The 25918-nt window shown below is 34.2% G+C and overlaps 3 protein-coding genes and 1 long non-coding RNA gene across 5 annotated transcripts; 1 reads left to right on the forward strand and 3 right to left on the reverse strand.

Annotated features, from left to right (window-relative positions):
* LOC124445929 lies at positions 1–2429 on the reverse strand. 2 transcript variants are annotated; one of them, XM_046996716.1, is made up of 3 exons: positions 1402–2429; positions 1189–1245; positions 1–608 (listed from the first exon to the last, which is right to left on the reverse strand). In XM_046996716.1, the coding sequence occupies exons 1-3, from the start codon at positions 2423–2425 to the stop codon at positions 370–372; spliced, it is 1320 nt and encodes a 439-aa protein (XP_046852672.1). In that variant the 5' UTR covers positions 2426–2429; the 3' UTR covers positions 1–369. The 2 variants fall into 2 exon arrangements, with proteins under 2 accessions (XP_046852672.1, XP_046852671.1); XM_046996715.1 differs by having other exon boundaries at positions 1189–2429.
* A 5373-nt stretch (positions 2430–7802) lies between these two features.
* On the reverse strand, positions 7803–8798 carry LOC124445108 (adenosine receptor A2a-like). Its single transcript, XM_046995816.1, has one exon. The coding sequence runs from the start codon at positions 8796–8798 to the stop codon at positions 7803–7805; it is 996 nt and encodes a 331-aa protein (XP_046851772.1).
* A 5009-nt stretch (positions 8799–13807) lies between these two features.
* On the reverse strand, positions 13808–18414 carry LOC124445931. The gene is made up of 4 exons (XR_006948303.1): positions 18123–18414; positions 15841–16139; positions 15219–15383; positions 13808–14108 (listed from the first exon to the last, which is right to left on the reverse strand). It is a non-coding gene; the product is annotated as an uncharacterized LOC124445931 (long non-coding RNA).
* Positions 18415–22217: 3803 nt separating this feature from the next.
* LOC124445109 lies at positions 22218–25912 on the forward strand. Its single transcript, XM_046995817.1, has 3 exons — positions 22218–22320; positions 23977–24202; positions 24889–25912. The coding sequence occupies exons 1-3, from the start codon at positions 22218–22220 to the stop codon at positions 25643–25645; spliced, it is 1086 nt and encodes a 361-aa protein (XP_046851773.1). The 3' UTR covers positions 25646–25912.
* The last annotated feature ends 6 nt before the right edge of the window (positions 25913–25918 follow it).

Raw genomic sequence — 25918 nt, forward strand, 5'->3', positions numbered from 1 at the left:
TCTTTGTTGGTTTTGGTTTTTATATAACTGCATGTTAATTTGATTCTTCGTACTTAGATTTAATTTTATGGCTGACAAGCATGTACAATAGCAGATATTAACACAAACAATAATTTTACAATTTTAACGACATGAGTTAAAACGGCATAGGATTTAACGAGTCGTTAACCTATTATATTGTATACCCGGCAAGTTACATATGCCTATGATAATTTATTTTAGATTTAATGTTATTATTCTATATAGTAGCAAAGTTTTTAATAAGTATGTCATAGCATCTGGTAAAGGGCACTTTATTCTGCTTGAACAAGCAATTTGTCCAAGTTTCTAAAACATTTTTATTCACTAGCCTTTTTTTCTATATCATTATCATTTCCAAGTCATCTCTTCATCAATGTCGTCGTCGCATTTGTTTTCTGTTTCTGTTAGCTTACATTTACTAGCCTTGTATTTCCTTAAACTAAAAATTGCGAGCACTGTAAAACATATAAGAGAGATCACTGAATATCCGTACAAAGTTTTCCTGATGCCATATTCTTTAAAAGAATAGCCAATGAATAAAGAGCCAATGTCTTTACCAACGCCATTGATGGCAACCGTTATTACACCTGAAAATTATAATCAAATCAATTAATGTTATATTTCATCCTTTGCTCATAAAATTTAACTTTTTTGATGACCATTTATTTTAACGATAAACAGTTCTGAGATCACGTGACTTTTGCAATTTGTCAAGTTAAGTTGAAAAAATATGAATGATTTTAAAATGTAAAAAAGGTTTAAGTAAAAATCGAATTAGAAAACTCACAAAGATTAAAGAAAAAGCATCAGCTAGTTAATTGATGGCATGCATTTACAGCAAAAAATTATTCTCGAAATATTAGTATTGATGCCTAAAATACTTTTCAACTTTTTTAAGAAATACGGTCATAATACAATTTTTTATACTCCAGGTCTTTCCGTAAAATTTTTAAACTAAATTTTGATTTAATGTCCCAATGCAGATAGTAAACATGAAATAAATGTTTGCTCAGATATTTAAATATTTCATCTAGAAAATCGTGTTTTTTTAAAATGCAATTAGTTTGCAAAGAAGTCATTATATATTGTAATCTTACTTTATATGTAATAAACTACTGACTTTTTCCATTTTAATTGTGGTCAGTCAAAATTTTGCATTTTACTGACCTTGAAAAAATACAGAAAGTGCGTCTGACTCTGTATTTGAAAAATGAAGCACCACTGCTATATAGAAAAATGTATAGGCAGAATATTGAATATTGTCCGTAAGAATTAGGAGCCAAGGGTTCTTGATCAATGCAAGAAAAGCAAATGCAAAAGCAAACAACAAAAGGGAAAGAGTCATCGTTGCGTCTCGCCCCAATGCTCGTATTACATAACCTGCAGCTAAATAAGAGAATGTCAAGGACATTATTCGCTTTAATAAACCTTCTACACCCAAGACAGTTGTGCTTGCACCAAGTTTATCCATGAACCAGTATTGCCAACGAGTTAAAAACCCATTGCATGCACCAACGTGAAACGCAATACACAAAATAAAAATGTGCTGTGGTTTTAACAATGCCAAAATCGCCTCCTTATAATTTATATTGTCAGGTTTTTCGTAGTAATCAAAATTTAACCAGAGTGTTCCAAGTAAAGTAAAACATTGTAGAGCGGCTGCAATGGGAAATGAAACAAAAAAGCTTGGTTGCTCCTCATCACATCTCTCATATTTAAATTGACCTGCAATCAGCGAGACAACACAGAGTGTTATACCCGTACCTACAGCACCCATTACTTCAAATAGCCTATATTTGTATTTTTTTTCTTTTACATGACCTATTGCGGCAGCAGTTACTAATCCAACAGTCATCCTCCTGCACAGTTCATAAATGCCATTTACAAAACAAAGAATTAAATAATACCACAGCTTCAATTTGGTATTTTCATTTTGCTTGTCATCTTCAAACATTGACAAGCTTTGCACAGCTGAAACGTTACTTTGAGTGGTTTTGTTCGACTTAAAATTACTCAGTACTACTCCTTTACTTAATAAAGACCGATTCACCGACATAGTGTTTCCTTGTTTATAAATGGCTACATTTTCCTCTTTCCATCTTTCTTTACACGGTAAAGATTTCGCAAGTGGAATCCCATACATCATAATTGTTGGTATAGAAATTAGAGTTGCCAGAAAAAAAGCAAATTTACGGAGTTGGAATTTATCTGCCAAATAGCTACAAACAGGAACGCCAATCAACTGTGTCACTAAACCAAACAAAGGCATCACACCAACATAAAATGCATCGTAACCCAACTGCTTTAAGTAAAGTAACGAGAATTCATCCAATGTATTAGTACTTCCACGGAACATAACGAAAATAATAAATAAAGAAAAGCCCCTGCTTGTAAATGAATACATTCCAATATTTTTCAATTAACTTCCTTGGTTGCCAACTGGAAATATAAAGATTTTAAGGTCATCAGGTAATTATAATTAACGAATAGAAGTAAAGGCAATTTGCATAATATTCTTTATTTCTTTTCTTAAGAAATTACTACACAAAAGTTATCAAGTCAAGCGTATAGAAACATCGTGTGGGTGTGTTTTGTATTGCTTGTCACAGTTATATTTATATATCTTCAAAAACCAACTTTCAAAATTTGAAATTTTTATGGATTGACTAGTCAAAATAAGAGTCAATCGAATTAAAGCTTTGTATGTAGATTCTAACAAGGGCCTTTTATATCTGGAGTCCGAATAGATGTAGCATAGACGTTAATTTCAATGCAATAGATTTTATAATCACGTGGGCGATTACCAACATCAATTATATCTTGTTTGGCGAAAAATACATAAAACATAATTTACCGTGCCGTATTTGAAGAACTCGGTACTTATTCGAATTGTTTTATTGCGCATTTTGCTCATAATATGAGAAAAACGATAAGCATGACGTCACTCTACTTACATTAAACCAGTTGATATATAGTTCACTCACTAAGTTAGATACATGTCTTACGAAATTGGATTGAATTTGCGCTTTTTATAGGACAAATATTTAAATTTTGTAGGAATTTGCGCTTATATATATATATGACATAATGACAAAATTTTCCAGTAAGCCCTCTCTCCGCCCTCTCTCCTGGGGCCTTCCCGTAAGGCCTTCCTCTTTCTACGTCATTGCCTATTCCTTGCTACTTTTTTAACCATCCAGACTTCTACTTTTTCGTCCGTACATGCACTTTTTGTCGCTTTGCTTATGTAATAGCATGGTTTCGAGGGCAATTTGGAAAAAATATGCACGAGTGAGTTTTTCAAAGACTATCAATAATATACATGAAATAATTTCTCAATTCTGTTGAATTTCAACTTCCGCGTACGTAAATTTCAGTCGGCTAGTTATTAATATCGACCGGCTCGTATATTTCAATTCCGTCGGATATTACTTTTCACAACACCATAGCTTCCACACACACACCGCTAGAACAAGGTATCTACTTTTAGCAGTGTTCATATTTTTATCCAGAAACATCTTTAAAACAGTGAACTTCAAACTCTTTCGCCATAGAAAATCTACTTAAAACTTACGCTAGCCATTGTAATTGCTTTGTTTACAATAATGTAACTTTCCCACCTTTGAGATGTTTTATTTTGATTGGCTCTTATATTACTTTTTTGTTTGACTAACTAATCAGGAGCAGTTTTGAAGAAAAATCAGCTCTGGTGTTTCGATTTTTTGCACTGGTGTTTACGATAAATTGCAGTGCTCTTAACCAATCAGAATTGAGACACTTTTTCATGTATATTATTATGTGCAAAATTTCCCACTAATTGGAAATAAGCAGCAATCATTGACCTTTAAAGTTATTATAGAAGGACAAAATATGTCATCTACAAACAGCTAAGTAAGTTACGATATCAGTTACTAAAAGTTAAAGTATTCATGCAATATATGCACAAATATGATGTATAGAAACAGTTTTGTGATATTTTTCACCTTAATATTATGCGTTTGCCAAGCAATCCAACCATATAGTGTATTTTATATCAATAAATTTAATGATGGGCAGTTTCCGTCGGGTAAAAAAGTGTCAGCAACCAAAATTTTTTTGGTCTCGTACGCCCATGACTCTCACGTTCATGTTCAGCGATGCTATCTTGTTTTCATCTTGGTTGACAACCGCCAAACGTTGCATTGACCTTGTTCAAACGTAGCATTGACCTTGACTAAACGTTACTTTAACACAATACAAACGTTACGTTGACACTATACAAACTAATCAGAAAATTCGGCGCGCGGCGCACTCATATGAAAAGAGCTATAATGGCAAAAACTATTCTATCCTTTTCCATTTCATATGGGCTTGGTGAGCACTAAGCAGTGTTAATAGAAGAAAACCTGAGCCTGAATTTAAAAGCATGCCACAAAAATACTATTGTGTTGGTACCAATAACAGCAAAAAAAAATTTTCTGTACCATGCCTTTTATATTTGAGCTTAACTGTAGGTGGGAATTACAGAACAAATATGTACATAAAAACAAGCATTCACGGCCATCACGCAACCCTCAAATAATTATTGACATGACCAGTAGCGTAGCCAGCCTGCAGATTTACTCCTTCTATGTAAATTTTGAAGGATTACCATTATTCATTTCTTTAGAAATCTATTGTTCTCACGATCAGTAAACACAATTTTGCATAGCGGGAGTAAAATGTCGGGCTGGCTACGCTACTGGACATGACCTGTTTGCAGAGGTAGTAATAAAAGGTTAGGATTGATGGTATGAATAAAAAAGCAAACCACAAGCCTTGACTGTCTCATCCTTCTTCCACTTTTTCGTGGAGGCAAAACGATCTTGACGCTTCCTTTTCTCAACGGTGGCAAATGAAACATCTGCCAAATACTCTTTAAAGGTCAAAGGTTTGGTGGAACGAGGATGATCAGTAGAAGACCCAACTGATGTTGATGAATCACTGTTCTGTAAGGTCTTTGATTTGTCGGGCTTTCGAAGATCCGCCCACAGTGAGCAAAAAAATTACCCCTTGTATTTAGTTAACTCCCACATACAGTACAACATGGTGTTTAAATCACTGGCTCAAATTAATGTTAGACGGGTAAGATAATACGAACATGTACACAAACGCTAAATACTATATATACCTCTTGGATGTTTCGTATTTATTTTACATCAGTGTATGAAACATAGATTTTCTTTCTCGAAATCAAACGAAAGTATTAGAATATGACAATAATCTACGCTTCGTTATAGGGATGGGTTATTAACTTATTTGGTAAGCTCAGAAAACATATAGGTAGCAAATAACCGGATATAAGTTTTGCATATTATAATTTGCGTTTGTGTATTTGAATTTGCGTTTGTAAATAGGTCCAATTGGTATTATTTGCATTGCTTGTACGTCGCTCGATTTACTCATCCAGAGTGAGAGACGTTTAATCAAATTTGTGCGAAATATAAGTTTTATTTGTGTGGTTTACAATTTTACATCTAGTGAAATATGATACGTGTCAAACTATTAAGTCCATGAACAGGAAATACAAAATACTTTCGATCACTTGCAATCATTGAGCAAAGCGTTTACAATCAAACATTGTTTGCAATAAAAACAAAATCTTTGGAAAACTAACATTAAAAACACGACCGTTGGCTCAAAACACATTTACTAATTCCCGAGCGTTGCCCTCCAATAAACACCGCACGCGTGGTGAGAAAAAATTAGCACCGCTGTACTTTTCGAACAAATACGTACGGTATTCATCGTTATGGGGGAATAACGTTCTCTGAACGACGTCTAAGACACGTCAGAAAAAGTTTTTAAAACACAACAATAGAAAAAATGGTTTTCAGTAAAAAAACACTTTAAAAGTCGCAAGAACTCTAAATGACGTTACTTTCCTTGGTGCGATTCTTGTGAGCACATGCATTATGAAGCGCGCAACCTAAGCTAAGACGTTCGAAAAATGCAGAAATTGTTAAACACTTACTTAGTCAAATAACTAAAATAAATTTTTAAATATTTAACGAGTTCTGTGTAAATGATATTAATTATACAATTTTATTTGAATTATGTTTATTTACCTACTTCATTTAGCCCTATTTATTTGATAGGCTACCCAAGTGTACGCATTGCGTACCTATCTTTTTATTTAACGGCTCAAAACAATATTTTTTGATTTCCAGCAATTTGATTGGCTGCCTGAGTGGGCATCTTTTTACGATATCTGTCCGTGGGCAGAAATGTAATAGCACAAATTCTTCTGGTTATTATATAAAAAAGGTAAGCGAAAACATGTCAAGGTGTTGTCATTACTCAAAGTCGTACCATCTTTGAATAATAAGAAATCAACTGCTTATTAAAACACAAGATAATAGACCCTCCATACAAAGTAAATATTATTTAATTTAAACGTTGTGACAAGTGTTATATGTCGTCATATAACTTATGAAATATGACATACAACACTTGTCGAAACGTTTAGATTAAACAATGTTTACTTTATACGGAGTGTCTATTGTCTTGTGTTTTACTAAAATACTCTTTGGAAGTCATATTTTTTAACTGCTTATATAAGACTTAATGAAATAAGCTTATACCCAATGTCATACCATGACGCAACCGCTAGGGCCCTCCGCTAATAAGCCATTTTTATACCCTCTTTGCTGCACAAGATATAAGCTGAATGATGGTATTAATTAATTTTTATTTCTGCAACTTACGTCTAATGATTACATAAATCAAATTTAACTTTACTTTATGCCTCCAAAGATTCTTAAACACAAACCCTATTTCTATTTCATTGACAAGTTACTTATATAATGCAAAATTTTACCATTATAGTTCAATTACCCTGCCTATGCTGTAATTGATTGTTGCCATGTTTTCAATTTTCTAAAACAATCGCGTGCGCTATATATCATCACAGTGTGCTATAAATTTATAATAATTCGCATTTACCGGAGGTCATTAAAAGAACTCCCGAAGCTGACTGAGTTAGAGAGAAAGAAACTAAACCTTAAAATATCTGTGGTCTGTAGAAAAGCCAGCCCGTTTTTTACTTCTACAATGCGAATACTTTTGTGTTCATTCGCAGGAAAAACAATGAATCCATATAATTTTCTAAAGAAATGAATAATAATTTTGATGACAAATTAGCATTCTATAAGTGTAAAAGATCGGGCTGGCTTCCCCACTGTCTGTGGCAAATATCTTTCTTTATGATTCAATCTTGTAAAGTTTTGTTATTTATTTTTTTTATACTTTCAATTACGTGCACATTCAAGACAATAATTATTTATAATTAAAATTCAGCATTCAGATGATCACAGGTCTCGAAATAACGGCCAATAATTCCTGTTTAGCGGGCAATTTTTACTTTCCACGACATTTGTACGTCATTACGTCAAAATATTAGTCAATCGGTTTTCTCTCATTATTCGGTAGAAATATTTGACGTCAATTTATGTACAGAAAAACAGTAATTAACTGTCTTTGAAATTTGTAACTAATTACATGGTAGCTTTGAAGTGTTATATGTAATAAGATGTTTGGCACAGCATTAATTATCTAAGCCAGCTTCCTAGTAAAGAGTACATGTGTATTTGTGACCGAATCAAACTGACTTTGACCGACCTAAAATCATGTCGACTAGTCATTTGGACCTGATACCATTTGACCGTTATTTTGAGCCCTTGATTATTCTGTTTGTGAACATTTTGATAAATAGTATAGGGTTTTGCATCTTAAATTTTTTTTAAACTATTCAATGAATAGATTCAAGTACTCGTAAAATGTTGGACACCTAAACTCGTCTCATTTTCTACACTATTTTGAGTACGCTTGATGATCTTCATAAAAGCGCTACGGAATTTTCGTGACTGCAGGGCATAAGGGAAGAAATTTACCGACGAGTTCATGAGCACGAAAACGAAATGAAAGTCGCGAAACCAGTGAAGACTTGTACAGCCGCACGATTTGCAGAAGTTCAACAAATACGAGCACAGAGTTGACGGAACATAACAACACAACATGGCAAGAAGAATGACAGAGAACATTTTGGTCACTTTCATTTCTGTTTCATGCGCACTCACAACTAAGGCGGGCGTTGGGAATGCAAAATCTGTGCGACGATTAGCAGGCAGCGCACGTTTCACCATGTTCTTTGTTCTTTTTCTCATCGTTTTCAACACCATAATACATGTCAGACAAGTTATTATCGATGCAATAGCAACACAAGTATTGGCAAATATGAAGGAGTATGAAACGTAGTCGACTTCGAAATATACATTGGGTAGGCTGAGCGACAAAAGCCAAGTGCCTACTATCGTCAACACTATCCGTTTGCTCGTCACACTACTGTTGTAAATGTTTGGTTTTCTAACCGCGAGATATCTTTCTACTGCTAGAGTAGTAATGCTCAATACCGAGGCGCTACATGCAATGAAGTAGCTCATATGAGCCGAATATCGGTCGGCTTGAGAGAGTTTCTTGCCTACTCCCTCTTTCACATGTATGACGACCATAGTGGGATCGGTGAAAAGGCCAACGAGCAAATCAGCTACGGCTAAATTTACGACCAGCCAATTAAATGGAGTGCGGAGATTTCTGTTCGGGTTAAGAACGACTGCTAAGATTATCAGAAGATTTCCTGGTATGCTTGTTAGAGTGAAGAAGATACAAAGACTGGCTGTAAGGAACGATAGCTCTATTGGTGCAGGAACTACCAAAGAGGTTGCACAATGTTTCTTGAATAAATCTTCACCAACGGCCATGACTTTTTGATGATGTATAAAGAGAGAACACAATAAAATATAACATAAATGCGTAAAATAGTGCATATTTTACGGGGGGAAAACAATGCAGTCAGGAAATATTTTTATCGCAAATGCGTTCCAATGATTGAGCGTCCGCAGCTGCTTGATTCGCAAATCTCGGAGTTCATTCGTTCATATATTTAGAACATGATACAGTGGCCAAAGTTTTTGCAGCATGTTGCATAACATTTTGCAAAAAAACATGTTTTTCTCTTCCTATAAAAATGCATGAATTACCCAATACAATGCAATCTCTTAAATTTTCTTTTTAAATTGCTTTGATCCATATCTTATGACTGTAATCAAATGGCCATCTTTCCCATGTAGCTACAGACTTGAAAGATGAGCGAGCTGATAATATTTGCACAATACATCTATAATATTTGTTGAACCTCTAGATCTATTGCTTCTTTACTTACTCACATTGTTGTTTCCGTTAAACTATTTGCGGTCAAGTGAAATTTGGTTTAAAAAAAGATAAGGCAAAAATAGTTTTTACAAACAAACTATCATTTTTGTATTCTGCTTGCCATCTTATATTTAACAAGAATTGGACGAGTCTCGGCATGACAACAAGAAATATTCAGACCGAGTTTAGTGTTACTGAGGTCAAAATACCTCTTGATACATCATGTGAAGGCTGACTTCAATTCTTTTAAAATCAATTTTAAACAAAAACGGTTTTTGACTAATTTCCAGTGAATCCACAACAGCAAAAACAATGGAAGATATCGTGCTTTGACATAAAATAAGCTCAGCGCATAAAGATAGCATCCTTATAAATTAAGACGCATGAGACAAAAGCATAGAGTTGCGAAATTATTAGTTTATGGAGGTGTTACTGTGTGTGTTAAGGAAGCAGAATTAAACTGTGCGAGCAGTTTTTTCTACCAATCCCTGAAATTCTAAAAAAAATTAAAGACAAGCCACTTTACCGTTTTCTTTTAATTTTTTCTTATTTTTAATCCTTCTTCAGCTGCGTGATCGTTTTCAAATCTACAATTATTAATGCAGCGATATTTATGATATCTACGTGAGTTACAGAAACGTTTGATAAAACTCATCTAACATTTTTCTTTAAATAAAAATACATATGTTCATTACGAAATATTTTAATGAATGCAAATGCGCATTATACGTAGCTACATCAAAATGTCAGTGTTGATATTGACATTGTAAAATCCAATGCATAGCTTGATTAAATGATTATGGCAAGCAGGTGAATGCAGGTGAATGAAGCATATATCTTCGCGTTAGACACGTAGAAATCATTTTCATAGTGTCTTGAATTTGATTACGTATATTGACATCGGTCTCGATCTGTATAGATTTTAATCAAACGTTTTTTCTTTGAGTATATTACAATTTTGGACTTGAAAGTAAAATTAGTTACCTCCTGACACATACGATTGAGAGACATCGGGCAAATCATTCATGTTGCTATCTATAGCTATATGGATAGTGATGATAAAAATCTGCGTGGATTCAAAAGCCTTTCTTTAGATTTCATTTGATAGGTATAAACTGACGTTGGCATAAACTTAATAACAAAACTTGTAAAGAAGGAGAAAAAAATTCACGGTGCCACAGAGCACTTCTGTTTTTTTACACTCTCGCATCTGCATACGGGAAAATAACCAGCATTTCCATTATCCTCGTTAGTAAAAAACGTTTTTGAAAATCTACTTTCATAAATAAGAAAGAATTGCGTCTTCCTTGATAAAAATACTGAAAACTTTTAGTTCCTGCCATCATCCTTCTAAGTAAGGTTAAATCTAAATTTCACGAACATCGAATAATGTAGCAGACAAGAAATTTCAGAAAAAACTATTTAAATTGGAAGTTTCAATTCTTGTTAGAACTGATTGACATGAACTGATGTTTTTAATAGTTTTAGCTTTTGTTTTTCTTTCGAAACTTTTGCTCTTTGCTGCACGTAATTTGTTAACTTTTTTGGTAAAATCCCTTTTAATGGTTGACCACCAGTCCATTACTGCAAAATAATAGACCGCCAAAAATGTTTCCAAGCCAATCAAAGCACGCTATTTCACAAAAAGTGTCGCATGCTTTATATAATGATGCGCAATAACATGTTTATGATAGGTGTCTCATTAGATAATTTGTAAAAACATAACTGCATTTCTTTAAATTATTTTTAGCTTCTACAAACTTCGAATGCAAAGTATATAATCTCCATAAAACATTCATATTTTAAATATATAAGTAGACATCTGTTTTGCAACAGAAAGCGTGGACAAATTCAAACCAGTTAATGCACAAAAGAAAAATGTCCGAGATAAGGATGCGCTTTTTTAGAATTCTAGTACGATCATGAGAAATGCAATTGTCAAGTTTGCTTTATTCTTGATTTCACAGAGCCTTTTTACGTACTTTGCTTTATTTTTTCTGTATTTCTTCCTGATTTCTCTCAGTGTTCATTGTTTGCACATTCTCTTATTCCTATAAAGTATTCTTCTTCTCCGCCTATGTTCTGTGGATGTTGACCATGCACAAGTTCGTCATTCTTTATATATATATATATGCATATTTACAATTTAATACATGCACATGGTCCACATGTTTTCATAGTTGCAGGTGATTTAATGCTGATTTGGACAGAAGGAAATGGCATGTTTTGACCTCATGCTGTCAAATTGTTTTGAAATATTGTAACATTTTATTTTTGCAATGCTCATAAACAAAAAGAAATACCTTAAAGAGCCGGAAAAAAATGTAGTTTAGCGCCTGTTTACAAATTTGCTGAATTATTTGTCGTGATGTAAAAGATAAAATTAAGATAAGCAATAACGAGAGTTTCGACTTAACACAAGTCTTCGTTTTTAATGGTAAAATATATTGCTGGCATTAGGTAAATTCATTGCTTACTTCAACTCTTTTGAGGGGTAAATATATATACTATCTATTGTTATTGTTGAAATCAATGCCCAAGAAATTATTAATTAATAAATAAGTGTATGGCATCAGAGCCATAGCGGTATTGATAAAGTCCCATTCCGATTTGTCAGATCCTAAAAAACGGCTCGTGTGAACACATATGAAGTGAGCCTCTAACAGTACAATGTGTTAGTTTGAAAAAACGCATAGGAAACAATTAAGAACAAAAATACGAAAAATGTATCAATAAATGTACTGGATAACGCAAATGGCTGTTTACACGACTATAAATATCTAAACGAATATGAATGTCAACAAAATTGGATTGTCTGGACAAGCAACCAAAATTCGAAACCAAAAAAATCGGATCCGACAAGTCGGATTGCATAATAAGAGTTGGGTGAGGCATTGTTCTCTGCATTTTGTAACATGATCATGGTGATTGGGTAAATATGGTCACATGGGCATCTAGCCAGCATTTTTATTCCAAAAGCAGAAATTATAACCATTTTTTACAGGAGATAATAAATAAAAACGTTTTCAATGATTTTTGCGTTTTAATGGTACTAATCAACGTGATTAAGATGAGAAAGTTACGCGCTCCCTTGTTGATAAATCTGAAGGTAGTCGGTTGATTTCAAAAGAGCCAGAATGAAAAATGAATCAGGAAGAGAATGAGATTCTTGGCAAAAAAAACCCATAAAAAACTCTTCCTAAACAGATAAAATTTTCTTGGCGTTATGTATAGAAATATAAACGCAACAAATATATAGTCCCAAACACAAAATTTTGACTCAAAAACCGTACAGTAAACAAAAACTTTCTTTCAAATTCGTTTTGTACATCACAACTAAAATCAATAAAATGACTTTGTTCTTTTCACAACAGCAAAAGTTTCATAAATATAAATTACAAGCAAAGCCAAAAGTTGCGAGATACGTGTCTCTAGAGGAAAGGTCCCGCAAATTTTAGCTTCATAAAAATAAACGGAAGGTGGCGTTCAAGTTATATTGATTTAAATGGCATAATCGCATTCAAAAGTAATTATTCTTAACTTGCTTCCTGCATGACTATTGATCGATATAAAACCTCAAACTTAAAGAGGTAAAAATTATAGTTTAAAGCCATAAAAAATCGAATGGAAAAAATTACTTGTCAACAAAATATTTATTCGATTAGAATAAGCTAGTGGAAATTTTTAGACTACAGACTAAAGTCGAGCCTCTACTCAACCCTTTTTCTCCCACCGTTGCCGTATGGCAACATCAAGGAATCCATTCAAAACGCAAAGGACCAAAAAAGTTGGCAAATAAAAGGTTAAGGACACCTCTCGAAGCAGCCATCTCTCATAAGCGGAATACATGTCAATCATGGTGCCTAGGATATCCGCGTACGGGATGTTCGACTTAGTACCATGACTTTTGAGTGCATGTTTAAAACTGTATTCTGCATAAAATTCTTAACAACTTATTTATTGTAATGCTGCAACTGCTGACCATTGGCAGAGAATATTTAAAAGACTGTCTACACAATCCAGTAACATAAATAGTCAAATCCCCAATTAAATTTTGGCGAATTCTCCATAGATGCCTGTAAGCAAGTTGCCATTGTGTCTTTTGCCCTTTGGTAAAGGAAGAAAATTTTATGAAATCTCGGAAATCTACATGAAAACAGAGGAGTTTTGGCAGTGGCATTGCAATGCTCTATGTACAAGTGAGGGGGATAATATTTATATAGATGCTTGTTTAATCCCTAAGAAACAATTGATTTCAAAAGATTTAATACGCATAAATATGAATAAGATCCCCCCTCACTTATTGACATGGCAATGCCACTGAGTTTCGGAAACGCCGCACGTATTGTCGTGATGGCGAAACGGAACCTCTCCCCCACAAACAGCCTTCCCCCTCCACACACACACACGCCCCTAAGGTGAACTCAACCTTTGTAACAGCTTTTGCAATACAGTAAATTTACATATTATAAAAAAACGTGTTACTCAGAAAGATCTGGAACAATGAAAAAATATTTGATGACAGACAAAAGACATAAATTTATTTTAAATCTCTTGTTATAACATGACTCCACTTAACTATACTCGTTGTACAAAGAACTTTGTTGATATATGTTTTGGATTCATAACTTAGTCCGTATGAATTATTTGGCCTCTTTAGCACTATGCCTAAATAGCTAACACATGAATAATATCTTTAAACTTGCAAGGCTTCTTTACGTACGCTCCTTGATTTCTGGTGAGTTGATTCGTTTTCATTTGATTAGAAGTCTGGCAACAGCCGCCATTAACAACAGCGAAGCGTTGGCAACTAATTTAGTCGACGATCCCTTTTTTCCTCCAGTATTTTCATCCATGGGCTATAAACAAGAATATGATAAATTTCTTATTTTTATGTATTTTGCATTCCATCAAAACAAGTATATTTTTGGTTAAATATTTTAATTTCGGGACAACTTCGTTAAAGTAAAAAAAAAGTCGTAAATATGCATAATTATATAAACATATAAATTTGCATTGTTTGATTAATATAAAGCCACTTATCTGTATTCAATTCAACACATTTTTGTGCTGAATTAAAATGCTTATGAAGTCAATTTTTCACATAGCTTTTTGGCTAATGAGATATTTGGATATTTCAAAACACTTTGATGTATTTTTAACGTTTATATATTGAAAAGAATTTGCAAAATTTTGGCTCTAAACGTCGTTCTCGTGTGCGAGCTAGTGCGAACAATTGTGGAGCAAGTACTTTTTAAAGAGTACGAACATTTCACTTAGCATTTTAACGTCGACACTTTGGAAAACGTTTTGTCTAGCAAAAGTATTTTTTTCAATGTTTTCTCTGCACCAGCTTCGTGTCATGATCGACGTTACAAAAATTGGGTTTTGAAACAAACCAACCCTAAAATTAAATAATGTTGGCTTCTAATTTTTTAGGCAGTAGAGCAGTGGGCATGAAAATTTTATATTTACTATATATGTAAATTTTGAGCATTATTAAACAGCTACTTCTTTTCTGTTGAAATTTACTGCTTTTGTATTGTGAATGACTAAAGAAAGATTAGCACAGCGGGCTTACATATGTGGACATTTAAAAGACAGGAGACTTAAATATGCAGACAAAGATGCCATTTTTCTAAAGGTAGCTTAATTTAAATTTTAGATGTTCCAAACAATTTCGAGGCACTGAAAAAGGGATTAAATCCTTTAGCTACATCAGATTATTCCTATATCCTCGTTGTGCAACTTCGTGCTATATTCAATTAGATCATTGGCTGCAGCCAATTTCAGCCATTTCAGCGTTTACATTGGTCAAAAATGCAGTTGACAGGCTGTCATATTATGGTAATCACACGCGTAAAGGCAGCTTAATGTTACCACCATAACTATGTCAGTACGGACACTTAACTGAACATATCTGTTAAATGTATGCTTCACCTATAAAAAAATCATTGAAATCAACTTACCGTTTTCATCATCAGCATGGGTGATTTCAGTCCAACCCAATAGACTTGCCTTGTTTGTACGACAGTTGCCACGAAGTATATATTAGAGGTTAACATCTCAGTTGGCTGCTATGTCAGATGAACCACATCCACGTTTAGAGCGGTGCTATGTGTTACGGTAGACCTCTAAATCGATATAAAACAATCTTTGAAAATTTTTCGTCGTTTCGATGAGAAAAGTCACAAATTTAGGATATGGCTAAGTATGGAAGACCTTTTTCATCCATCCTGTTAGTTGAGACATACTTGCCCAACATTCTGCACAGATATGAAAGTATTAGTGTCCAAAATTATCCAGCTACTTTTTTACTAATAATTATTTGACATATATGAAGCAAATTTTTGGTTTTTCAAGCAAGCATATTGCTATGTAGCTATACTACTCAAGTACAAATTGTCTTACTGAGCAATTCAGATGACAATCACTCGTGCCTGCCTCATCGCTCAAATTGCGCAAGATTATCCGTTATTTCTGACGATGTGCGAGTTTTCAAGAGTAAACTTGATTTGGTTCAATTTGTCAGTGGTCAAGGACATTCATAAGAAAAAAATGCGACAAAAATTAAAAACCTACGGCACTCACCATGTTGTCGGCATTGTAACGATCAGATGTGCAGTCCAGGTATTTGGTGTTTGTCGGAATTATGGAAAAATATCCTCGAGCTGCCGTGCTACCCATAGCCCGTGCTTGAATCAAAATGCCTCTAAACATTGTTTTGTTTACTCCTTTTACGTAAACACCAATCTTGCTACTTTTGTTGTAGTAAGTATCGCTAACTTTAATAGTAATCGGCGCAATTGTTGTCTGTGGTTCAGCCTGATGACGCATTGGATTTGGCCTCATTGAGGTGCACGTCTCTTTTGGGGCTCCTCCAATAAAGCCTAAAGTATGTTTAAACAACAATATTTGACACAGAAAAGTCAAGGCTGAGGCTGTGGGCTTTGCAGCAATCAATATCATACTGATACAGCGAATTTATAAATATATTTGTTAACTTATGCTGTTGAGATCTTTAAACCACTGGCAATCAAAACAAGACTTTTGGAAAATTTGTCAGTGGCACGAGTTTTATACAGACATTAATATCCGATTATTGTTAATTATACGCAAAAATTTTCTCAGTTTGTGGATATCGTTCGGTTTTTTTGTTACCAGGAAAAATGAAGTTACATATTTTGAGTATTAAAACGATAATTTTTCATAATTGCGCTAAAGAAAGTTTATTGCTATGGGAGAGAAAAAGACAAATGATAAAATAGCAATTTTAGAAAAAATATCTTGTATTGCAGCTACCTTATGCTATCGACGTCCTAATCTTTCTTTGTCAAAAACAATCTATGCAAAACCTTTCTTTTGAACAAAAACGTCAACACCATAAATTTCAAGCGAACAACGGTTGAATATGAACTGCTTATCTCTTTCAAGTTCTATTTACACGTTGTCAAGCTTGGTTAGTTGTTAAACGGATATTTCCAAGCCACAGTTGCTAAAATTTGCTAAAACAGGAAAAAATATATTGCTGATGCTAACAAATATTATGATGCTTTCTCTTAGCAACACAGTGGGTTCAATTATTGAACTTCGCCAGAAAAGTGGACTTTGTTTTGTTCAAATTTAGCATATATAATTTATTGAAAGAGCGGCGTCGCTTCAACTAGCAGCGTTTTTGTTTTCAGTAAACGTTATCTGTTTGTGGCATTTCTAACATCAAAACAAAATTCAAATTAGAATGAAACCATTTTAAACTATATAGAAGTCGTTGTTCCATATGCATAATAACAGTATGGATGCTAGCTATGTTTATTTCATCTAAAAGCTTTTCATTAACTGACATTATTATACAACAATGATCATGCAATTTCGATTGAGATTTGCAACAAATAATTTTCAATGTTTTGCCACCTACAAAACATTGAAAATTATTGATAAATGACCGTATTTTTTAATTGTGACAACTGACGACACAAAAAACGTTATTGAGGAACCTTGTGAAAGATTTTTACAAGGTTCCAGATTTTTACAGACTGTTTTCGCTCGAATTATTAAGAATAAAGACGAAAAACACGAAAAGGGCTACATGTCAGTCGGGAGAATTTTTAACAAGAAAAATCCAAAATCTAGTTACCCACAGAAGACTTTATATGGCTCCCGTAAAAAATAGTTTAGAGACTTCTGCATTTTTAGTTGTATGATAGAAAATTATTGAATTCGGTTAACGCATAATTTCAAAAATTATTCAGACTTCGCTCAACATTATCCCCCTCAACTTGGCTTCGGCAGATAACATTGACCTCGGTTTGAATAGTTTTTGTTGTCATGCTCAACCTCATCCAATAATTGTTAAATCTTATTATCAAGTTGGTCCATTGAAGAAATCGGCCGTGTTCATATGAGGATGCACGGTTAGTAAGACATCCCACTGAGCAAGCAAAATACTGCCAGCTTTCATGTGATGAGTTTAATACCACCTGCAGCGTCAAAAAGAGGAAAGTAATATTTTGCCGAACGCAACGAATTATAAATCAACATGGCGCATTTATTGACTATATTTTTTGTAGCTATTGTACCGGCTCGTCCCAGTTAAGGTATATGACTTTATATCTTTTACTAGTTTTATCTCTTCAATTGTAAAAATTAAACCTTACATCATGCTATTATCCCAGAAATATTGTTTTCTTTTTGGCCCATTAAACGCCCTTGTACAACAATACTTTCATACATTCCAGATATTCATACAGTAGAGGTGATTACAATGAGTGCTCGTAAAATGTCAAAGATGCTTCTAAACTGTAGGTGGCAAAACATTGTGAATTATCTGGCAAAAAATTGAACGAGATGGCACAATGAAAAAATTAAAAATTTACCTTGCAAAATGGGAAAATATTGTTGTTCAAGGCATATTGATCCAATATATCCACCTCAGGGTGCTGTTCTGGATTTCCTCACCCAACTCTTTGATAAGGGGATGCAATAGAATGGACTCTACACGGGTAGATCAACCTTGTCATCTGTTCTCACTCTGCTTTGCCATGCACCATATAGGAAGCATCCACCGATTTGTCGATTACAAAAAGGTTTTTACAAACAAAGACAAGCTCTGCCTATAGATATTTCGACACATGGGATGTAGGAGCAGAATAAGTATGTGAGTACTGTTACATGATAGCAAGTACTATCATGTAATATCATTATTATATCATATCATAATTTCATGTATTACTAATTAGGACATAATCTAGAATCTTGCTTGCATGCGCTAGAAGCTTGCTTACATGCGTAAACATACTTTAGAACCGCAAGTCCGCAACCGCATTTGTTGTTATTGTGGTTAACTATATCTTGCTGTAACATACTGTATTGCGTATGGGATGTAGGTCACAAACCACAATACTTCCCATTAGATATTATAAATATATCAGTAGTTTACACCACTGAGTACAACCTACGAGGACAACCTACGAGCACAAGCTCAAACTTAGGAGGCAAACTTAGGAGGCATAGCCTACCGAAGTAGGTTGACAAGCTACAATCTACCAGACAACTATCTTGGCTTCTGTGCCATAACTATCTTTTGGCTTCTGTGCCTTTAATCTATTTGAAAAACTATTGTGAGTCATTGTTGGACTCACGAACGCTCAAGAATAAAGACTCGCGGTTGTACTCAGACAGAGGAGATAAGTTTTACTCATACTTATTGATATTATTATTAAGACACTTATCTAATTTAATATTTACGCATTAATTAATAAATTGTTTGAGATATATAACTGGTTCACACTATCTTTGTTGCGTGTGGAAATAGAACCAAAATTAATAGTTATTCTTTCGGGACCACGCACGTAACAGAACTTTTCCAAATCTTAATGAGAGGAGTACCTTGACGCAGCAATAAGCTGACAATGATGTTCATGTTACTGTCTGAACAAAAAACCAATACATTAACTCTTTTGATTATCACTATTGCAGATTCATATCACAACATATTTTAGGTGGTTTTTAAAACACTGATGGTTTGTTTCATCACGTGATCTCATTGTGACCCTCTGTTCCGCTATGACAAGTCGGTAAAATCCCAATTAAACTTCAACTTACAGATAAGTTTTGTTTAATTTTCCAATTTTACTTTCACAACTTTTTCCCGCGTGTTTCTGTACCTCCACAACTTCTTCCTCACAAACTTTCCAGTGTGTTTCTGTACCTCTAGAGAAACACGTTAATTTCATCCTCGCAAAGAGTCACAGATTGGTGGTTTGCGCGGGAAATTTCAAAGGCAAAAATATTTACAATATGTCATTAAAATCAACAAATTTATCTTTTTTTACACTGTTTTTTAAAAGCTATTTTGTAAAAGAAATAGGGAACTTGCTGCTATCGAGTTATATAAGCACTTTGGGAGAAACTCGAAATTTCTTGGAAACACTGGCATCTTAATTGCCATCATGCTTGCTACGTAATTTCTTGTTTCTCTAAAACTTCCTCAAGAGTTTCTATAACTCAATAGAAACACAGAAAATATTTTCTATCTTTTTAATTTGAGAATAATTCAAGTACCAATAAATAAGTTTAAACGAGCGATCGACCCCACGTACAGTGAGTGGGGGAAAGTGCGTCATTAACTCGATACGTAAAAAAGTTTTCAGTGGGTTTTCCTTTCTTGTTAAAGAAATCAAAGAATTCTAAAAAATCAGAGTGATAAACTCGCAAAAGCCTGAGAGTGAATTCGCAGCTTTGGCAATAGTGAAAAAGGCATTGTAGCATGCAACTAACAGGAATACCTATGAAAAGAGAGTAAAAAGTGCCAATTAGTTGAAGTTGAATATGAACAGCAATAGTTGGCAGTGGAATAACATGGAACTTACTATTAGCTAAACTAAATCAAGACGTCTAAGTTCTTTGTATTTTATAACTCAAACTCAATTGTCTGGAGCTTTATGATATCGAATCAAATCATATGCCGTACAATGATATAAGGCCCTTTCAAAACGTTGAATTTTCTATGTGCTGAATGCATTAGAGACAAATATAATAAGTTAAAACTATTTCTTATCTTTTGTTCTTTCATATTCGTTAGGCGAATGCTAAAAGGCTAAAGCCGATTAATTACCTGCATCGCCATGTTAAACAGGGCTACGCAAATAAAAAAATTTATTATAAAGAAATGATATTTGCTACAGTAGCAATAAGTTTTTGAGTGCATTTGAAGTAGAGGCCTTCTCTTTTGTCACGAACACGAAATATCGATCTTTAGAAACAATATTTATTTTAAGAAGCACAGTCTTAACATGCACTAGAGTATTTACTATTCACTAAGTATATGATAAAACTAGAAAAATATAGGATTTGCCCTTTTTCACCCTCTTACATTACGAACATTCTTTGTGGTCATGTGATATTTGTATTTCTTAAATGAAGTATGATTAACTGAACAATAATGTTTGTATTAACAGAAAAGCACTGTAACTAAAGACTTAAGAAAAGACATAGGGGAAGGGCCAAAGTTCAAAGTGTTATTAAGTAAAGACTTTTGCCATAAATGAACGTTTGATGCGATTAATATAATTTCAATCTATAGCTGTTGTTTATACACGTGTCGAAGCTGTTCCGCGTCGTATGTGGTTCAAACCACACGCCACTTCCACACCAGAATCTCGGAACACTTGGGGATCTCTCCTTTGACTGGAAAACACTATACTAACCCATTAATGTCAAGTATTCTTTCTCATAGTAACTCCTCCAACCACCCTGCTTCGCCAGACGATTTTAAAATCATCTCATCCTGCTCCGACACATTCGAACTCATGATCCACGAAAGCCTCCTCATCTCCAAACTAAAACCTTTACTTAACACCCAAGGCAGCTCCATACCTCTTAAGCTTTTCTAGTCCCAACACCTCACCCTAACAATACATCACACTTACATCACACAATACATCACATCACACTTAAAGTGCTTATATTACGAATTTTAGCCCCCTTTTTATGAGCTTAATTGAAAGACCTTGTTTCAGTGATTTTAAATCTGCAATTATTATTGAAATTGGATTGGTGAAAGTGATTTTACGGACATTCAAAGTCACGATTTTCAGCATTTTTTTTGCGAACTTTTTGATCGGTATGCTAATGACTTGTGACGTAGGAAGTTGAACACATATATCAACATGGCGTATTCTACTAGTAATCTTAATAAGAAACGCGGAGGAAAACGCTGTGTTGCTGGCGGACCTAATCAAATTAGTTGCGCCAATGATTCAAAAACCGAAGGAATGTCGACGCATCTGTTTCCTAAAAAAGAAACAGAGCCGCAAAGATATAGAAAATGGGTAAATTTTGTGCGTAAACATAGACCGGGTTTTGAGGCTTCCACTACCTCGTGTCTGTTTTCTGCGCATTTTGAAGATTCTTGTTTTGACCTTAATTTGAGCGTGCAAGTCAAGCTCAAAAGAAGGTTGAAGAAAGATGCTATCCCAACCATTGACATGGCAGGGATTCCTGAACCATTACAGGACGAAATAACCGATCGAAAGCGAAGACAAGTAAGTTCACGCTTGTTTATGTTAATTTTTCTTTTGTCATATGTAAATTCGATATAAGTTTTGTAGATTATTCGACATACTCTCCATAAGCCATCGCTGAAGGAAACATGTTTTCTCGATGAGGAAGTACCATCTACTAGTGATGGAGCTGAGCATGTTGAAGTATGCACTGGGGAAGCAAACGATTCGCCATTTGAAGAAGAACTACATGCAGTTGGTGAAGATATTTGTGAATCCCAGTCTCCATGTAAATCGTGCCATCGTCTTAAGAAAAAACTTACATCTTTACAAAAGACTTCAAGCTGGTATAAAAAGACAAAAGCATCTTTGAAGAAAAAGGCCCAGAAGTTGCAAAATGAATATCGAAGCGAAATCAGGGAAAATCGTAATACATCCGTGGTGACCAGCATTAATATAGATGATGGAATGCAGGGGAGTGCTGAAGAGCTTTTCGAAGGAGAATCATACATGGACTATTCCTCTTTCGAAGAGTCTAGTCAGAGTGAAGATGTAGAAATCGACCTTCTCCGTAGAAATCGTGGCCCATAAGGGACACGACCAGTTTCTCCGTAGAAATCGACCTTCTCCGTAGAAATCGACCTTCTCCGTAGAAATCGACCTTCTCCGTAGAAATCGACCTTCTCCGTAGAAATCGACCTTCTCCGTAGAAATCGACCTTCTCCGTAGAAATCGACCTTCTCCGTAGAAATAGACCTTCTCCGTAGAAATAGACCTTCTCCGTAGAAATAGACCTTCTCCGTAGAAATAGACCTTCTCCGTAGAAATAACTACCGTGAAATTGGCACCACATTTGCACCACATTCAACACAACATTCATCACAACATTCATCACCACATTCAACTAAAATTTATCATTCAAATGATAAATCGAAAAATCGTCTTTAAAACACGTTTTCTATCAAATACAACAGTAAAAAACAATTCTTAACTGTTTATTACTATTTTACTGTCCTTAACCATCACAAAGAAAGTATAAAAGTCAAAAAATTGAAGAAAACACTAAACTTTAGGTTACAGTGTACTTTTCATTTCCCTTAATTAGCGTATAATTTAAAAACTACACGGTAGAATTTTTTTAAACTTGGCCATATTGTAAATATTCTTATTGTCTATAACATATCCAAAATCTGGAGAGTGCACAAAAATATAAAAGGAATAATATTCCTTGAGAATGTACTCTGGTATAAACTGTGAAGTTGGCACCACATTCGAAAAACTGCTCTATAGCTAAGAACTACACGGTAGAATTTTTTAAACTCAATTATATTATAGAATTTTATATTGTCTAAAATATACACAAAATTTGGAAAGTGCACAAAAATATAAATGATAGAAAAACATCGACAAATTTGGATGACTCAAATGCGCGTAGTATAATATAATAATCGACTTAATTATATAAGATCATATTACGCCCATTCTTGTCACCTAACTATGTCGATGATTTTGTACAACTTATTTTTTTGTGCACTCTCCAGATTTTGGATATATTTTAGACAATATAAATATCTACAATATGGCCAAGTTTAAAAAAATTCTACCGTGTAGTTTTTAAATTATACGCTAATTAAGGGAAATGAAAAGTACACTGTAACCTAAAGTTTAGTGTTTTCTTCAATTTTTTTAACTTTTATACTTTCTTTGTGATGGTTAAGGACAGTAAAATAGTAATAAACAGTTAAGAATTGTTTTTTACTGTTGTATTTGATGGAAAACGTGTTTTAAAGACGATTTTTCGATTTATCATTTTGAATGATAAATTTTAGTTGAATGTGGTGATGAATGTTGTGATGAATGTTGTGTTGAATGTGGTTCCAAACGTAGTGCCAATTTCACGGTAGTTATTTCTACGGAGAAGGTCTATTTCTACGGAGAAGGTCTATTTCTACGGAGAAGGTCTATTTCTACGGAGAAGGTCGATTTCTACGGAGAAGGTCGATTTCTACGGAGAAGGTCGATTTCTACGGAGAAAGTCGATTTCTACGGAGAAGGTCGATTTCTACGGAGAAGGTCTATTTCCACGGAGAAGGTCTATTTCCACGGAGAAGGTCTATTTCCACGGAGAAGGTCTATTTCCACGGAGAAGGTCTATTTCTACAGAGAAAGTCGATTTCTACGGAGAAACTGGACGTAAGTTTTGTATAAAGAAGTCGGGCCACCGTAGATTACGGTGTTGTTCAAGCTGCCTTTGCGGCAGATGATTGTAAAATTTTGGCAGGTTTTTATGTTGATCTTGCCAGGCAACTAAATGAGCAAGATGAGATATCGCTTGAGCAACTATTGGGTGCCATAAGTAGCTCGTCAAACAGCATTAGCAGAAATTATTGCGCGGAAACTTATATTCCTTTGGCTGTTCGAAATCAAAAGGAAAAATCGTGCATAGCTTTGAGGTAAACTATATATTTTGTACAATTTTTCTCATATTTCACTAACAATATGTAAGAATGTAAATATGCATACAAACGGTATTGATGACTTGCCTTGTTTACGTTCGCACGGTTTGCTGGCAGGCAGATAAATCTCAAGGGAAGTTAAGCATTTTTGCTTGATTGTGCTGTGTTTCCAAAACGAAAGCACTATACAAAGTCTGCTTGCTATAAGTTGCCAGCAAAACGTCTGGTTGTATATTACAGGTCACTTGTGTTGTGTAAATCTCATCAACCTTTCAACTTGCTGATTTTTGTGGTTTTAGACTCGCATTTTAAAAACTTTATGAATGTACAGTGAGATAAACTTGTCAAATTTTCAGTTCAACCTGCTTGTTGATTATTCCTTGATTCTTTATAATTCTACTATTAACTATCCTATTTGAATTACTTATATTCATTCCCTGCTTATAGTTGTCAGCACTATTACACATTTCATATAGAGAATGTAGATTTTGTCAATATAAAACATAAAGTAAATATCATATTTACGCGAGATTTTATTGTCAGTTAGCTATTTTATTACTCAATAAAACTAAATAAGATTATAACATGATTATATAATACATTTATCAAATAATGTCATATATAGAACATTTTGGAACCAAACCCAAAAATTCTTTCATCATCAGCTTCATGTATTTTCTTAGATCAGAAGCTTCAGGGAATTGCTTGTACAGTTCCGTGTCTTTGTCTCTGCTTGGTGATGATAGATTGGTTCCAACTTTAAGAATCTTAACCTCACTTGAGCTTTTCCTGAATGCTCATTTTTACTGTGAGCATCCCTGCTTTTTGTCCGCCATTGAAGAGCATCCTGATTTTTTTAAGGGAAGTATAAAAAATCTTTTACCTTTATCTGTCTCTGTTGAGTCCTTAGATACCAGTGCTAGTAAGGAATATTTAGTGAAGAAAGAGGCTGTTTTTAATTGCAATGATGGTAAATGGTCATCATTTCTTTGTATTTTGGGTCTGTCTTCAGTTTTGAAAAGATGTATTGTTACATATTATCCGGATTGTGGACAACACAGGCTCAAACTTTTATTTAATCGTGTTATTCAACCCCGCTTGCATACTACTAGGGTTGAAAAAGAAATTCATATTCTATTCTGCCATGAAGGTGACATAAGAACTGGAGAATCATTTCAGCCTAACCATTTTGTCCCTCTTCTTTTTCATGCAAGTGCACACAAGCGAAAGTCTGCTGACATTACACAAGCCACAACGTCAGCAAAAAAACGTAAGGTGCCTTCCTTATTTTCCAAGAAGGTGGCAAAATTTCCTTCTGGTAATATTCCAATTATTTCTAACTCTTTTACTGCATCAGAAAAACAGCCATCCAAGTTATTTGAAAAAAGCCCAATGAAACTTTTTCTTCTGCCAAACAAGTTCCTTCTTATATCACGTTGAAACAACCAATTAAGTCCTCCGCTAGTCAATCTTGTCCAGAAAAGAAGTATCATTCTGTGCATAATTTTGATGTTGCAACTTACCAGGATAAAGTTAAAGGCTTAGATACTTCTGGTGTTCTTCAATTGATTAAAAATGTTTTCAGGCCTGATGAGAATTTTTCCTTTCCTAAGACCGGTGGTAGGAGCTTTAGATATGACTGGCTAAAAAAATATGACTGGCTATGCTACTCCCCATCAAAAGATGGTGCATTTTGTTTGTCATGCGTGCTTT

Source organism: Xenia sp. Carnegie-2017, unplaced genomic scaffold (genome assembly GCF_021976095.1).
Source record: "Xenia sp. Carnegie-2017 unplaced genomic scaffold, XeniaSp_v1 HiC_scaffold_22, whole genome shotgun sequence".
Classification (NCBI taxonomy): Eukaryota; Metazoa; Cnidaria; class Anthozoa; order Malacalcyonacea; family Xeniidae; genus Xenia; species Xenia sp. Carnegie-2017.